The sequence below is a fragment of the Papaver somniferum genome, unplaced genomic scaffold (assembly GCF_003573695.1).
Source record: "Papaver somniferum cultivar HN1 unplaced genomic scaffold, ASM357369v1 unplaced-scaffold_79, whole genome shotgun sequence".
Lineage (NCBI taxonomy): Eukaryota > Viridiplantae > Streptophyta > Magnoliopsida > Ranunculales > Papaveraceae > Papaver > Papaver somniferum.
In genome coordinates, this window is record NW_020650859.1 from 671,181 (window position 1) to 688,894 (window position 17,714).

At 39.3% G+C, this 17,714-nt stretch overlaps 1 protein-coding gene and 1 non-coding gene across 2 annotated transcripts; both read left to right on the forward strand.

Moving 5' to 3' along the window:
- The first annotated feature begins 14,665 nt into the window (after nucleotides 1-14,665).
- Nucleotides 14,666-17,693, forward strand: LOC113344578 (hydroquinone glucosyltransferase-like). The gene is made up of 3 exons (XM_026588525.1): nucleotides 14,666-15,185; nucleotides 16,439-16,555; nucleotides 16,657-17,693. Exons 1-3 carry the CDS (start codon nucleotides 14,666-14,668, stop codon nucleotides 17,691-17,693), a joined length of 1,674 nt encoding a protein of 557 aa, XP_026444310.1.
- Nucleotides 16,001-16,072, forward strand: TRNAQ-UUG. Its single transcript has one exon. It is a non-coding gene; the product is annotated as a tRNA-Gln (tRNA).
- Nucleotides 17,694-17,714: the final 21 nt, after the last annotated feature.

Sequence of the window (17,714 nt, forward strand, 5' to 3'; positions counted from 1 at the left end):
TTCAGTGCATCTTCCTTTGTTGTTTGTTTCTCTGTCAGTTTTGTAGTTCAGTTTATAACTTCATGTTAGTTTAGTTTAAATAGCATTACTTAATTGCTTTCAATTTCAAATTCAGTCATTGAAGTTCAGTTAAAATTTGAAGTCATTATTCAATTATCCTGTATGATGTATGCTGTTAGTAACATGTTAGTTATGAGCTAAACCTCATAGCTAAGGTTCAATGAAACCATTAGGCAAATGCTAGTCAGCTCAGTTGTGAATTGGAATGCTTGTGTGCTTGAGTGCAATAGGTTAGCTAGTTGTGCTAAGTGAACAACTACACTTGTGATTGGTTGTTCCTTAAACAGACAACCAATACTAGGGGTGTATGAGTGAATTTAGAAGATTAGCAAACTAGTATAAGGAATCTTGGAACACTAGGAGGACTAGAATCCCAACCTTTTGTTCCTTAAGAACAAGAATTCTAAAGAATAACTAAAACTGGTTAGCTCAAGCCAATAGGTGGATTTGATGACCTTAGCTTCACTTTCTCACCATTCATACCCTTAGCTACTTTCTCCACCGTTTGCTGTGAGTTTAGTGTTCAAGTTACACTGCAGCTATTTGCTGCCAATTTCTCTAATTGTCTAAAAACAACAACAAACCTTTTCTAAGTCTCTTGTTACTGTCCTGGCACTTAAAATCAGTGAGGAATAAATTAGAAGCAACCAAGCCCATAGAGTCCCTGTGGACAAACCCCTTTTTACTATTTCTTGCTTCAACTTCCCTGTATACTTGCAGGTTAGTTTGTAGGTTACTTTTACCTGCACACCAAGTTTTTGGCGCCGCTGCCGGGGACTCGGTAGCGGTTTGCTTGTTTTCTGATTTTTTTCCTGATTCCTGTCTTAATTTTGCTTCACTACCTTGCACTGCTGCAGTGCTGCTACTGTTGGTGTGCAAGTGTTGGTGACTCTGCTGGTGCTGCCAACTTGCAGCTGCTGCTGCTGGTGTAGAGCTGTTGCTGCCAAGTCTGCTGTTGCCAACTTGCTGCTGGTGCTGCCAACTTGCTGCTGCTGCTGGTGCTGCCAACTTGCTGCTGCTGGGCTTGTACTGAGCTGCTAGGACGATCCTAAAGCCCAACTGGGCCTTGCAACTAAAAGGGGATTAAAAACCTATCTTTTTGGGCTTCCCTCCAAAACAAGTAAGCCTAACCCATGAGTTAACCCACTTGGGCCTCATTTAAATTCAAATTTGGGCCTGTAATAATTTATTTAATTATTTATTTTGGGATTGTAATAATTTTTATTTTTATTTTCTTTTTTTGTTTTTTATTTGGGATTGTAATAATTTTTTTTTTATTATTTTCTTTTTTTTGTTTTTCTTTATTTTTCTTTTATTTTTCTTTTTTCTTTTATGGGTGTGTTTAAATTATTATTATTGTTTTTATTTTCTTTTATGAGTTGTGATAATTTATGATAGGTTTAGTTCAAAAATTTTCCAAAACCCATACAAAACCAAATCTTCATAACCCTTGGGCCGAATTGTTTCCGATTGCTCTGTCTGACCAACATGTTAGGTACCTACTAGGACATGATTGTGACCTACAGAGACCAGACAAACAGACTTGTTAGAATTAACCCAGACGAACCTATCGAAATTCTAAGTTCTGAGGGAGACAGTCCAGATCAACCAGAAACAATGGGAGAACCACGTACCCTCAAGGATTATATGTACCCAACTAGAGCCAGTCAACCGTCCTGTATTTTGCTACCCGAGGCTAATGGCCATTATGAGCTGAAATCTAGCACAATACAGATGCTTCCTATTTTTAGAGGTGTTGAGAATGAAAACCCTTACCACCACGTGAGAGAATTCGAGGAAATTTGTGGAACTCTGCGTTTCACTCAAATGACCGACGAAACCCTGAAGTTAAGGCTTTTTCCTTTTTCCCTGAAAGATAAGGCAAAGGCCTGGCTCTATGCTTTACAGCCTCAATCCATCATGACATGGGATGATCTCACAAAGGAGTTTTTCAAAAAGTTTTTCCCGAACCACAAGACTGCGACAATTCGTCAAAGTCTGAATAGCTTTGTGCAATTAGAAGGTGAGACCTTAGCTAGATACCTAGAGAGATTCAATGAATTATTGCTCCAATGTCCCCATCATGGTTTTGAGAAATGGAGACTTGTGCAAATTTTGTATGAAGGTCTAGATGTGTCCACCCGAACAACGGTTGAGTCGATGTGTAATGGTCTATTCGTAGATAAAACTGCTGACGCGTCTTGGGACTTCTTGATTGAAGTAGCTGAAAAGACGCAACAGTGGGAATCCATCCGTGAAACCAGAAAGACTACATCTGAAGCAAAGGATTTTAGGATTGAAGCAGATTTTGAGGGTAGAGCAAACATGGCATCAATAGTTAGGAGATTAGAAGAGTTAGAACTACATAAAAATTCAAAACCTTCCACCACTACTCTCCGAGAACATGTCGCTTCATATATTTGTGCTGCTTGTAACGACCCCAACCATCAATTCCAAAATTGCCCAGATTTGCTTGCGGTCCAGGAGTCTAGGCTTGAACAGGCACATGCCATGTTTCAGAAACCAGAGCATAACCCTTATTCACAGACCTACAATCCAGGATGGAGAAACCACCCTAACTTTTCATGGTCAAAGGGGCCCACTCAAGGAGGACCATCTCAACCCAATCAGAGCTATCAGAACAATCAGGGATATCAGAACAATCAGGGATATCAGAACAATCAAGGTTATCAACACCCGAGAAACCCCCAACAACAATCAAACCCTCAACAACAATCATATCCTCAGCACAATACAGACAAGAGATTATCCACCTTAGAGGAAATGTTCCAGAGTTTGATGCAAAGTCAGAAAAATCTAGATCAGAAGATGGATCAAATATGTGAGAGAGAAAAGGGTAAACTTCCGAGCCAACCCCAACAAAATCCAAAGAGGATATTTCAAACAGGCACAACATCCTGCACTGAAACCTCACCTGATCAAATCCATGCCATTACCACCCTCCGAAGTGGTAAAGTCATCGAGAACAACGTAGGCGAACCTAATGAGTCAGATGCAAATTCCACGTTGTCTCCACAACCCCAGAAAACCAAAGAGTCTGAGCAAGTTGGAAAATCTGACAATTCTACTGCTGTGAATGTCCCTTTGCCAACTCATCTTCCTGTTGCTCCATATCCTCAGAGGTTAGTTCGCCAACAGATAAGCAACCATTACAATGAGATGTTAGATCTGTTCAAGAGAGTCAACATCAACATTCCTTTTCTTGAAGCAATCAAGCAAATCCCTGCTTATGCCAAATTCCTCAAAGACTTGTGCACTCAAAAGCGCAAGCTCAATGTGCAAAAACATGCTTTCTTAGCTGAGCAGGTAAGTTCCATCATTCTGAACAAAACTCCACCCAAGTTTAGGGATCCAGGATGTCCAACAATTTCTTGCACTATAGGAGAACACACGGTCAATAAAGCGTTATTAGACCTAGGTGCAAGTGTTAACCTACTGCCATATTCTGTTTATGAGCAGTTAGGTCTTGGGGAGTTGAAACCAACATCTATCACTCTACAGCTGGCAGACCGATCTGTCAAGATTCCTCGTGGAGTGGTGGAAGATGTTTTGATCAAGGTTGACAAATTCTATTTTCCCGTAGACTTCATTGTCTTAGACACTCAACCTGTACAAAACCCAGACTGTCACATTCCTGTCATCTTAGGACGTCCTTTCTTGGCTACGTCCAACGCGATCATTAATTGTCGGAATGGAGTGTTAAAACTGTCTTTTGGTAACATGACGGTAGAATTGAATGTGTTCGATATTAGTCAACAACCTGTGAATCTTGATGATGATGATGTGCATGAAGTTAATATGATTGAAGGATTAATGCAAGATTCGTTGACTAACATTCTATCCGTCGACCCCTTTCAAGCATGTATGGAGAACTTTAACCCAGATTCCTATGATGATGCATACTGTAGTGACGTCCTATCTCTGCTCGAATCTGTGCCTCAAATGGACGTCACTGAAAGGAAATATGAAGTGGAACAACCCCTATTCTCTGATTCCAAGCCTCTTCCATCCATTGTTGAGCCACCCAAGCTAGAATTGAAAACATTGCCAAGTACGTTGAAGTACGCATTCCTAGGTTCTTCTGATACTTTACCTGTCATTATTTCATCATGTTTAGACACGGAACAGGAAAGTAAGCTTTTAGAAGTACTTAAGGAACACAAAGAGGCCTTAGGATGGACCATCTCAGATCTCAAGGGAATTAGTCCCACCATTTGCATGCACCACATTAACCTTGAAGAGAATGCCAAACCATCGAGGGAAATGCAAAGGAGACTCAACCCTAACATGAGAGATGTAGTCAAAGGAGAGATCCTGAAACTACTTGATGCGGGTATCATATACCCAATTCCCGATAGTAAATGGGTTAGTCCCATTCAAGTTGTGCCTAAGAAGTCAGGCATTACTGTTGTTCAGAACGACAAGAATGAATTAGTCCCTACTCGTACAATCACAGGATGGCGAGTATGCATCGACTACAGGAAGTTGAACACAGTAACAAGGAAGGATCACTTCCCGCTCCCTTTCATTGACCAAATGCTAGAACGTGTGTCTGGACACAGTCACTACTGTTTTCTAGATGGCTTTTTCCGGTTATAACCAAATTCACATTGCTTCCGGAAGATCAGGAAAAAACTACATTCACGTTCCATTTGGGACGTTTGCTTATAGACGTATGCCCTTCGGGTTGTGTAATGCACCTGCTACTTTCAGCGTTGCATGATGAGCATTTTTTCTGACATGATAGATAGTTTTTCTCGAGATCTTATGGATGATTTCGCTGTTTTCGGTTCTTCGTTTGACGAGTGTTTGAAGCATCTTTCCCTAGTGATATCCGATGTAAAGAAAAGAACCTTGTTCTAAATTGGGAAAAATGCCATTTTATGGTGAATTCAGGAATAGTTCTAGGACACATCATCTCAGAAAAAGGAATTGAAGTGGATAAGCTAAAGTTGATCTCATTCAACTCTACCACAACCTTGCTCTGTGAAGGAGATCAGATCATTTCAGGTCATGCTGGTTTTTACCGGCGATTCATCAAAGATTTCAGCAAAATTTCCAGACCTCTGTGCAGTCTTCTTCTCTCAAAGATGTTGCCTTCAATTTCGATGCTGCCTGTGTAAAGGCATGGGAGGAATTAAAAACCCTTCTCAACCACCGCTCCTATAGTCCGACCACCCGATTGGAAAGCTTCCGTTCGAACTGATGTGTGATGCCTCTGATTATGCTGTTGGTGCTGTTTTAGGACAGCGAGTTGATAGACTACCATATGTGATATACTATGCTAGCAAAACCCTTAATGATGCCCAACTCAATTATTCAACTACCGAGAAGGAATTGCTTGCCGTCGTTTTCGCATTAGACAAGTTTAGATCTTATCTGATAGGGTCTAAGATCATCATATACACAGACCATGCGGCTTTGAAGTATCTTCTTTCCAAGAAGGATGCTAAAGCTCGCCTTATTCGATGGATACTCTTATTACAGGAATTCGATCTCGAAATCCGTGATAAGAAAGGTTGTGAGAATGTGGTTGCTGATCATTTGTCTAGATTAACTTTAGAGTCTATTGATGAATGTGAGCTGATTAGAGAATCATTCCCAGATGAACAGCTGATGTCTATCTCAGACCTTCCTTGGTTTGCTGATATTGTTAACTACCTCGCTACAGGTAGGATGCCCTCACGTTGGTCGAGACAAGACCGCTCTAAATTCCTGGCTGAAGTCAAACATTTCCTTTGGGATGACCCATATTTGTTTAAGTACTGTCCAGACCAAATCATTAGGAGATGTGTCCCCAACACTGAACAGAAAGATGTGATATCTTTCTGTCATGACCAAGCATGTGGAGGCCATTTCAGTGCCAAGAAAACCGCTGCAAAGATCTTGCAGTGTGGATTCTATTGGCCATCATTGTTCAAGGATTGCCATGATTATTGTGTTGCTTGTGAACGCTGTCAAAAGCTAGGAAGCATTTCGAGGAGAAACATGATGCCATTGAACCCCATTTTGATTGTGGAGATTTTTGATGTTTGGGGGATAGACTTCATGGGTCCATTTCCCATGTCTGACAGCAAGTTGTACATCCTAGTCGCAGTTGATTACGTTTCTAAGTGGGTAGAAGCCATAGCAACCAGAACAAATGACCACAAGGTGGTACTTTCATTTCTAAAGGAAACATATTTGCACGTTTTGGTACCCCTAGAGCTATCATCAGTGACGGCGGTTCACATTTTCGTAACAAGTACTTTGAGTCTTTAGTACGCAAGTATGGCATAACTCACAAGGTTGCTACTCCGTACCACCCTCAGACTAGTGGACAAGTGGAAGTGTCTAATAGGGAAATCAAGCACATTCTGGAGAAGACGGTCAACCCGTCCAGGAAAGATTGGTCATTGAGATTGAATGATGCTTTATGGGCCTATAGAACAGCTTACAAGACACCAATTGGCATGTCCCCCTATCGTCTAGTGTATGGAAAGCCGTGCCATCTACCTGTGGAATTAGAACATCGTGCCTACTGGGCAATCAAAGAGCTGAACTTTTCTCTTGATGAAGCTGGAATTCAAAGGAAACTTCAACTCAACGAGTTGGAAGAATTGAGAAATGAGGCTTATGACAGTGCCAAGCTGTACAAGCAGAAGATGAAGATGTTTCATGATAAGCGTATTCTGCGCAAATCCTTCACTCCTGGTCAGAGAGTCTTGCTGTATGACTCCCGATTACATCTTTTTCCAGGAAAACTGCGTTCCAGATGGAAGGGTCCGTACCTAGTACGCACAGTTTTTCCTCATGGAGCTGTAGAGTTGGAGGATGTCTCCAACAAGAACGTTTTCAAAGTCAACGGACAGAGATTAAAGCCATTCCTTGAGCCATTTCCACCCGACATTGAAACAACCGACCTGGAGGACCCAGTCTATGTGGAATAAGCTGGTCCACTCTTTCCCTAAATAACCAAACAGTTTTTCAAATGTTTCCCTAAAAACCAAAATTTTTCATTTTCCCATCAAAACCAAAATTTGTCTTTTTCCCAACAAAACCAAAATTTTCCAAAAAGTCCAATCCCATTAAAAACCAAATTTTCTTGTAGATAATGTGTTAGTTAAATTTCCTTTTGTGTATATTTTGTGCTCCTCCATTGTGACCGCTAATTGTTGGGACTAGGAATGGTCCTAAAAATTCTACTGCAAGTGCACAGTGTCGGCAAACAACACAAGGCAAGCACAGGTCAGTTCCACAGGGACAAGGGGGAGCAAATTTGATCTTTCTTATTGTGAGATTTAGACAGAACCAATCATTAGCATTAAACAGCACTAATCATTAGCAGTTATTACTTCCCAATCATTACACAGAAGCAGTATTTATTCTTCACTAACAACTATTACAGAACAGGCATAAACTTCACAACCATAAGCATTTATTACTGAGCTAGCATTAACTCCTCAATCATAATCAGACTAACATTTATTTCAAACAGAAAGTCACAGAACAGCATTAATTTCTCACTAACAGTTATTATCTTTACTGCATTGATTTCAGATGAACCTCAATTTCAACACAGTCTTTATTCCTTTAGGCATTCATCATACTACCAATCATTAACATTAACTGACTCATTACCCTTAATCATTAACCACTAACTAAACATTAAAAACTAGCATTGATTTCTGAGAACTAATCATAAATCATTAAAACCAATCATTCACAATAACTGAGCAGCAGAATTTGAGGCAAATCATTACACTAATTCAATCATTAAGACTGAAGCAAATTACACAGAGAACTGAAGTGAATCAAGCAAAAGAGGATGATAAAAATTTCTGAACAGTAAACAGTAACAAGGATGGTGGGAATTAGTTGAGTGGAAACTGGGGTTGAGAATTCACCTCTCAGCCCATACTAACATGTGAACTAATGAACTACTTTATCTTCTTTGAATGGATAAACTACCTCCAATCACTCAATCAAGGCAAGCATTAGTTGTCTGTTTAAAGCACAACTAATCAAACACAATAACAAGCAATGTAGAGTCAGTGAACAAACATAGAGGAATTCTAACTACCTAGGATGCTTGACATTCTAGGTGAAAGCAACATGTGTTCATCAACAAAAATTCATCCTACACAATTGTCTTGGCATAAACAGCAGCACATCAGCATACAAGTTAGCATTCAGGCTAAGGGTTTCATCTTAGCCCCAGTTAAGATGTTTAGTTCATAGTTAGGGAACCTAACATGATACTAAGAGGATTATTATACATGGAGAAAAGCTACTGATACAGAACACAGGAAAAAAATTGATAGAGAAAATTCTTACTGCAATTAAACTTGGGTCTCCTCCCTCCCTTTCTTAATGTTACAGTGCACCCTTTTTATATCAAAATACACAACCCAAATGATGAATCCCCAAAAACCAGAAAATTAGGTTTTCTGAAATAACAAAAATTTGGACTTACAGATTTCCAAAATCTGCTCGACCCATGCTTCTATTGCTTCTTGTCATCCAACTGCTGCTCCAATTGCGTGCTATTTCTCAACCTAATTTACTAATCTCACACGCCTAGGGTTTCTGAGAAGAGGCGTGACAAATTAGTGAATTAGGTTGCTGAAATGGTTGAGGAAATAGGTAATGATGGTGGTAGTGATGGGTTATAGTGGTTGATGGATTTGGTGGTGGTTGAACGGGGCAGGGTAAGGTGGTGGACATGGCAGGAGGTGGTTCTGCAGAGAAGGGGGGGGGGTGATGGTGGAGATGGGTTCGAGAGAATGGGAGAAGGGTCCGTTTGGTTGGGGTATAGTGGTTGGGTCACTAGGGTGTTAGGCGGAGTTATCTGAGTTGATGTTTGGTGAGCTGATCCGTAGGATGTTCAGATGGTAGGTGGATCCAACGATGAGATGGGAGGCTATGGGTAGCGACCGTCGGATGGAGGAATACAACAAAATGGACGGCCCAAGATGGAGATCGGCGTTGCGATGTAGAGCAGGAGCTTCGGAGATTGATATGCTACGATGGAGCGACCGTAGGATGCTGAGAGGCTTCAATCTGACGGCTGAAATCCGAGACGGGCTTGGGTAATGGAAATGGGTTTGAGAAAGGGTTTTGGGCTTTGGGTATGCCAGGCCCATAACTTCTATGAGAACAATCCTTCCTTCTTGAGCCCATTTCTACCCTCTTGGTCTTGTGCACAACATTCTTCGCGGCTTCCTTGCGTAATTCCTCCCGGCTTTTCACCACTTTTCTGCTCTTTTTGCTCCGCAATTCATCCAGACTTTATTCATTACCTAAAAATATAAAATTAAATAAGAAAAATATTTATTCTTGAAAACAATGAAAATACAGAATATGGGATAAAATGTGGAATTAATGCACAAAAGATGAGTTAAATGCTAACAAAAATATATATAAAAATGCACTATTTAGCACTCATCACTAATATGATGGATTTTTGCCTTGAAATAACGGAGTTTTAATTCTGCTTTCGCCGAAATCGGGTATTCTCTCTCCTTTTACTCTACTCAGCATGTCCCTTTCCATATATTGTTCTTTCCATGTTTTGAAACATTGAGGACAATGTTTAGTTTAGGTTTGGGGGTATAGAGTAGATGCCACGATAATATGCTATAATTGAAAGCGAACTCCTTCTTTTTGAAAAAAGATTGAAAAAATTCAAAAAAAAATAAAAATAAAATAAAATAAAATAAAATAAAAAAATGAAAAAAAATCATAAAAATGGAGCTCATTTACCTTGAAATGTTGACTCTTGTGCAAATATGTATTTTTATTAGGAGTCTTAGTCTAGATATTTAGGCACCCTGATTCTAGCACAATTCACATAGTGATAAGAAATTTGCACGCGCACGATCTACCAATACATGTATGGCCTCGATCTTCAAGGTGTTGGATAGGAAGTCACGATTGCCAATCACTTTAGAATACTGAACGAAACTGGACTAGCTTGTTCTTTGGTTGGTTGGGATAGAAGATGGAGGTTACATTAAGAAAGACAACCATCGAATTTAACTGGGTGCATCAAAAAGGGCTACCTCTTGCAAAGTGTCATGTAATCTTTTGTTTCTTTATTGTTATGTATCAAAATTGCATCAAAAAAAAAAAAAAAAAAAAAAAAAAAAAATCAGAAAAATACCAAAAAAATCAAGTATTTGTTCGATTCCATCCTCTCTTGTCCCAAAAATAAAAGAGAGTAGTCAATGTAAATAAGAGTCATGTAAAGAGTTATTTTTGTTGTTTTGTTGTAATAAGCAAGGAGGGTGTATGCCATTGATGTACAACGCGAGAAATTGTGAAATACCTCCAACTCATTCACAATTCTCGTAAAGTCCGGACAGCTAGCTAGATTTCGACCTCAGTTCTTAGCCTGAGAAACTATCTCTTGGTGATTAGTAGTCATGACTTCAGATCTTTCTTTACACATGTGTAGATACACTTTACACTCTTATCACATGTCCTTATTTGTTATCAGTGCTAGGATTGTGCCTTCGATAGCTAGATTGACATCTCCATTTTGCTGTGAGCTTAAACTGTTTTGCACATGTCACGTTTGATGGAATATGAGCTTATATTTTGACCTAGAACTTTGTAGGTACGTTCTAAGCAAACCTTCACGAGACTTCAACTCGTCCACTAGGGACACTTAGTGGTTTAAAAGGCTTAGTGCATACGCTAAATGCATTCGAGAGACCAGCGACAGTGGTATAGTTAGGATTTCCTTAGTTTTGTTTTACTTGAGGACAAGTAAAATTCAGGTTTGGGGGTATTTGATGAGTGCCAAATATTGTATATATTTATCCCTTTTTGTTGGCATTTTAACTCATCTTTTATGCGTTAATTCTACATTTTATCCCATATTCTGTATTGTCATTGTTTTCATGAATAAATATTTTTATTAATTAATTTTTGCATTTTTAGGTAATAAATAAAGTTCGGATGAGTCGCGGAGCGAAAAGAGCATAAAAGTAGTGAAAAGCCGGGAGAAATTACGCAAGGAAGCCGCGAAGAATGGTGCGCACAACCTCATTTTCTACACACAAAAGCGCCTCCGTTCTCAGCCGTCAGATCAGTTCCCAGACGCATCCGATGGTCGCTCCTTCATAAGCATCAAAATCTGAAGTCTCTGCCAAGCACCACAGCGCCGAAATTCCAAGCCTTGAGATTAGATGGTAGTTGAATCCAACGGTCGCTCCCTTGCTGTGCATCAGAGTTTGATATCTCCTCCTTACACTACAACACCTAACCCCATCTAGAGCCGTTAACTTCGTTGTATCAAAAAATCTGACGGTCGCCACAAGATTCACTTCACATCACCGTCCGATCTACCTACCAGCTTCGCATCCAGTGACTCAGCATCACAGAACATCAAACTCGATACGCCCGCCTCACACCCTAGCGACCGAACCTATACCAGCTAACCAAACACGCCTCCTCTGCCAAACCATCGAGCTCACCCCATCTCCTCCCCCATTCCCTCTGCAGAAACCATTCTCGCCACCAGCTCCGCCTGCCTCTGCCTCAACCACCACCACATCCACCACCAAAGCCATCATGGCTCCTACCAACCCTAAACCCCATCGTTACTACCACTTTCACATACTTTATAGCCTTCTAATCTATCAATTTCACGCCTCACCGATATCAGAAACCCTAGAGGTGAAATTGGTAGATTAGATTGGAATAAAGTTGCAATTAGAGCATGGGAAAAGCAGGAGAAGGAGAGAAGGAAGCATGGGTCGAGACTATTGAGATGAAATCAGAGAGTTAGGTGAGTGAATTTCGTTTTGGTGAAACCCTAATTTTTGGGGATTTTGATTTTTTTAGCTGGCATGTATAAATTGAAGCTTTGGGTGTTGTTATTAGGACATCTCTGGACTAGCCAGTGAACACTGTAGTGGTTTTGAGTTTTATTGATTCCCAAGTTCAGTTGATTTTAGTTCCTGATGTAGTTACAATTTAAAGTTAAATTCAGTGCATCTTCCTTTGTTGTTTGTTTCTCTGTCAGTTTTGTAGTTCAGTTTATAACTTCATGTTAGTTTAGTTTAAATAGCATTACTTAATTGCTTTCAATTTCAAATTCAGTCATTGAAGTTCAGTTAAAATTTGAAGTCATTATTCAATTATCCTGTATGATGTATGCTGTTAGTAACATGTTAGTTATGAGCTAAACCTCATAGCTAAGGTTCAATGAAACCATTAGGCAAATGCTAGTCAGCTCAGTTGTGAATTGGAATGCTTGTGTGCTTGAGTGCAATAGGTTAGCTAGTTGTGCTAAGTGAACAACTACACTTGTGATTGGTTGTGCCTTAAACAGACAACCAATGCTAGGGGTGTATGAGTGAATTTAGAAGATTAGCAAACTAGTATAAGGAATCTTGGAACACTAGGAGGACTAGAATCCCAACCTTTTGTTCCTTAAGAACAAGAATTCTAAAGAATAACTAAAACTGGTTAGCTCAAGCCAATAGGTGGATTTGATGACCTTAGCTTCACTTTCTCACCATTCATACCCTTAGCTACTTTCTCCACCGTTTGCTGTGAGTTTAGTGTTCAAGTTACACTGCAGCTATTTGCTGCCAATTTCTCTAATTGTCTAAAAACAACAACAAACCTTTTCTAAGTCTCTTGTTACTGTCCTGGCACTTAAAATCAGTGAGGAATAAATTAGAAGCAACCAAGCCCATAGAGTCCCTGTGGACAAACCCCTTTTTACTATTTCTTGCTTCAACTTCCCTGTATACTTGCAGGTTAGTTTGTAGGTTACTTTTACCTGCACACCAGAATGTGTGTCAGCAAACCTTCTATAACGGCATTTGGAACCACCTAGAGTCATGGCATGGTTGGTTTTGAACCTGTTACATTCGGAAGATATGTAATATACATAAATCCCCGAATATACTATGGCCTAAAAATCAGATATTTCGAAAAATCTAAAATTTTCTAGTTTTGCATTGTAGTATTCGGAAGATATATCTTTTGCAAATATATCTGAATGTGTGTAGGCTAACCTTCTATAACGGCCTGTGGAACCATCTAGAGCCATGACATGGTTGGGTTTGAACCTGTTCACATTCGGAAGATATGTGATATACATCAACTCCCGAATATACGATGGCCCAAAAATCAGAAATTTTGAAAAACCTAAAATTTTCTAGTTTTGCATTGTAGTATTCGGAAGATTTTTTTTTTTGCAAAAACCTCTGAATGTGTGTAGGATAACCTTCTATAACGGCCTGTGGAACCATCTAGAGACATGGAATGGTTGGTTTTGATCCTGTTCACATTCGGAAGATATGTGATATACATCAACTCCCGAATATACGATGGCCAAAAAATCAGAAATTTCGAAAAACCTAAAATTTTCTAGTTTTGCATTGTAGCATTCGGAAGATATATCATTTGCAAAAACCTCCGAATGTGTGTAGGCTAACCTTCTATAACGGCCTGTGGAACCATCTAGAGACATGGCATGGTTGGTTTGGATCCTGTTCACATTCGGAAGATATGTGATATACATCAACTCCCCAATATACAATGGCCAAAAAATCAGAAATTTCGAAAAACCTAAAATTTTCTAGTTTTGCATTGTAGTATTCGGAAGATATATCATTTGCAAAAAACTCTGAATGTGTATAAGCTAACCTTCTATAACGGCCTGTGGAACCATCTAAAGCCATGGCATGGTTGGTTTTGATCATGTTCACATTCGGAAGATATGTGATATATATCAACTCCCGAATATACGATGACCCAAAAATCAGAAATTTCAAAAAACTTAAAATTTTCTAGTTTTGCATTGTAGTATTCGGAAGATATATCATTTGCAAAAACCTCCGAATGTTTGCAATATATTCGGAAGTCAGAAAAGTGTTCAACCTACCGATTATATCTATTTTATTCACAAGAAGATACGAGCAACAATATTCGGAAGTTAATCTATAACTTATCTCCCGAATACTGTTGATTTTCTTGATAAATGAAGATCACGACTACATTCGGGAGTTAAAAATCATGCATATCTCCCGAATTTGGGAAAAAACAGAAAATCCTAATATTTTTATTTTCGATTCGTCGAATTAAAGCGACATAAACCCAAAAAATGATAGAATTTTATCTAATTGCGGTCATTTGAAGTTGCCGGAGTGTTTGACTATCTGATTCGGCACCACCAACTACATCCGTGGCTTCGCATTCATCGCGTTCTTCGTGTTTTTCGTCATTTTCAACAACAATCTCTTTATTTCTTGCTAAAATTCCAACATTTGAATCGATACCGCGAGCAAAGTTTTTAGTTTTAGCTCCTTGGGGTTCATTACCCTTACCCATGATTTAGGAAAATTTTTGACGAATCGACGATATTTTTATTTGACGATTCACGACGACGACGATGAATTCAAGAAAAAGAGTTGAAATGAAGAAAGCTGAAATCAGATTTTGGTTTTTTTCTTTTTTTCATGAAGGGCATTAAAGTAACTTCAAAATCCTATAAAGTGTCCCTTATCTAGTTTCCTTGTATGGGTATAAATCAATGGCCCTTAAATCCTTTTGAGTGGCCCCCAAAAAAGCCAGGATTAATATGTCTCCATGCCAAGCTGTGTATAGTACAACTCCACCAACAATCTCTAGATTTCTTCCTGGTTCTACAACTGTGCATGATGTTGACATATTGCTACGAGCTAGAGATCGTACATTGAAGATACTTAAGTTTCATATTCAAGCTGCACAAACTCGGATGAAGACTTGTGCTGATGCTCATCGCACTGAACGGAGTTTCAACATCCATAATTGGGTATTTTTATGTTTGCAGACGTATAAACAGTCATCAGCGGTTGCCCAACCATTCAACAAGCTTTCTCCTAAGTATTATGGTCCTTTTCGTGTCATTGAACGCATAGGAGAAGTTGCTTATAAGTTGCAATTTCCAGTAGAAATCCGTAGTCACCTAGTCTTTCATGTTTCACAGCTAAAATTAAAGCTTGGCTTTTCTGTTAATGTTGAGACTATCTTACCTACTATCATTGATTATCACAAATGGGAACCTGCTAATGCTTTGGATCGAAGATGTTTAAGAAAGGAAATAAGGCTGGTACTCAATGGTTAGTTCAATGGAAAGATTTTACTGTGGAAGATGCCACTTGCGAGGATGTTGATAAGATACTCATGTATTTTCCAAACTTTATGGCTTGAGGACAAGCCATTTTTCAGGCATGGTGGGATGTTACGACACCAACACTTCTCCATGTTACTTTAAACCTCCTCCTTCTTTATTTAGCTTCCGTGTTTTATTAGACTTCTTTTATTAGTTAAGTATACTTTAAGTTTCCTAGTTTAAAACTTCTCTTATTACATGCTATCCAAGTTTCTTGAGCTATAAATACTCGGCAACTGATTGTATTTCAGTACATCGAAGAAAACTCAGTTTATTTTTATACTTTGCTCTCGTAATTGGTTGCTCACCCCAAAGAAAAAAAGGTTTTTATCTGGTTTTTACTTGTTTGTTGCTTGACAATCCTGTGTTAGAGGTCTAGTACCCTAACATTTAGCACTTTGTCCATTATTCCTTCATAGCCATGGAAACATACCCCTTCACAACGATGCTCGGGACAGGTTGTGTACCTTGTGAATCTGCTACTTAAGACTCTCTCTTATTCTAAAAATTTATTAGTATACTCTTCGGTTATAATGCAGTTTTCACTCATGACTAACGCCCGAACATGCACATTGCAACGCCTTACGAGAGGCATATATTATGCCCATTTAATTTCCATGGTGCCTAGCAAGGAAAATAAAAAACAAACACAAATGCAATACCGGCATTGGTATGCAGCGTGTGTTCCTCGAAGTGAGGACGGTTTGGGTAGAAGGAAATGTTTATTCCCTTTAGAAAGTTTAGGACTAACGAAACCAAAATGGTTCTATGGTGTAGTGGTTAGCACTCAGGACTTTGAATCCTGCGACCTGGGTTCGACTCCCGGTAGGACCTGTTTTTTAGAATCATTTTATTTCTCAACTGATATTTTCATTTTGGCCTAACTTACGTTCACTAGTCAGGTTACATGTTTCTACAAAGTCATGTAATTAATACATTTTTCTAAATATAGACTACAATTAATGTACTATCGTTAGTTTCTAGAATTTGAAATATTCTTCATATATAGGTCTAGTTTATGCATCACCATCTTCATTCTTCTTCTGTTTTTAAGCCCAAATTCTTATATTCATCCATGGAAGAACATACTAATCTTCTACATGTGATTATCATGCCAAGTCCAGGTATGGGTCATCTCATACCAATTATTGAGCCTCGTTCATGATCATGGGTTTTCAGCCACACTCATTTTTTCAACAGAGACTAGTTCTCCGGTTGAAGCAACAAAACTATCTCTTGATTCTCTACCAAGAGCTATCAATACCATATTTTTAGTTCCTGTTGATTTAAGTGACCTTTCTGATGATACTGAGATCGGTACTCGGATTACTGCGACTGCGGATCGGTCTCTGACTCGGTTAGAACCATTATTTCGAATCTTAAAGTCGTCTCTTTTGTTGTTGATCTTTTTTCTACAGGTGCTATCGGTATTGCTGATGAATTTCATATCAACTCTTATATATTTATTTCATCAACTGCTATGCTTTTGTCTTCAATTTACAATGCACCCAAACTGGACCAGGCTTACTCTTGTGAGTATAGAGATGTGCCTGGCCTGATTCAGATTCTAGGTTGTGTACCGATCCGCGGGGTTGATCTTATGAACCCATTTGAAGACAGGAAGACAGAGGCTTATGCAAGTTTTTTGCAGTATTGGAAAAAGTTAAATTTGGGCAAGGGCATCTTCATTAATAGCTTTGAGGAAAACGAACATGATGCTATTGAGGTTTTGAATGGGAAACAATGGGATAATCCGCCGGTTTACGCAATTGGACCGCTTACTAGAACGGGTGTCTGCGGATATGATGAGTCGGGTTATCTGAAATGGTTAGATAATCAACCACCCGAATCTGTTCTGTTCGTGTCGTTCGGTAGCGGAGGAACTCTCTCTGGTGAGCAACTGACTGAATTGGCTATAGGGTTGGAAATGAGTGAACAAAAGTTTTTGTGGTTTTTGAAAAGTCCTGCTCCTAGGGACATGGCTGCAAGTACATCTTACTTGAGTACTCAAAGTGTTGAGGATCCTTATGAAGTCTTACCAAAAGGGTTCTTGGAAAGAACCCGAAATTTGGGGTTGGTTGTTTCTTCATGGGCACCACAAGTTGAAATCCTTAGTCACAAATCAAACGGTGGGTTTTTAAGCCATTGTGGGTGGAACTCAACCCTTGAAAGCATCTTGCAGGGTGTACCCTTAATTGCATGGCCACTCTTTGCAGAGCAGACGATGAATGCGGTTATGCTCACAGAAAACATGAAAGTAGCTCTAAGGCCTACACCAATGGAAAATGGGATAACAGGACGTGATGAGATTTGTAAGGTTGTGAAGGAACTTATGGAAGGTGAAGAAGGAATGAAACTTAAGAGTAAGATGGGTGAACTCAGAAGTGCTGCGTCTAGGACATTGTCCGAAGGTGGCTCCTCCTTCAAAACATTTGCCGAGGTCGTAAATGCGTGAAAAAATTATTAGATATCTAGC

Bases quoted from the DNA above. Each gene is read 5' to 3' on its own strand.
- LOC113344578 (XM_026588525.1), top strand. From the start codon at position 14,666: ATGTCTCCATGCCAAGCTGTGTATAGTACAACTCCACCAACAATCTCT. The intron at 15,186-16,438 runs GTTAGTTCAATG...TTTTTTCAACAG, and splicing joins AATAAGGCTGGTACTCAATG to AGACTAGTTCTCCGGTTGAA. The intron at 16,556-16,656 runs GTACTCGGATTA...TTTTTTCTACAG, and splicing joins TTCTGATGATACTGAGATCG to GTGCTATCGGTATTGCTGAT.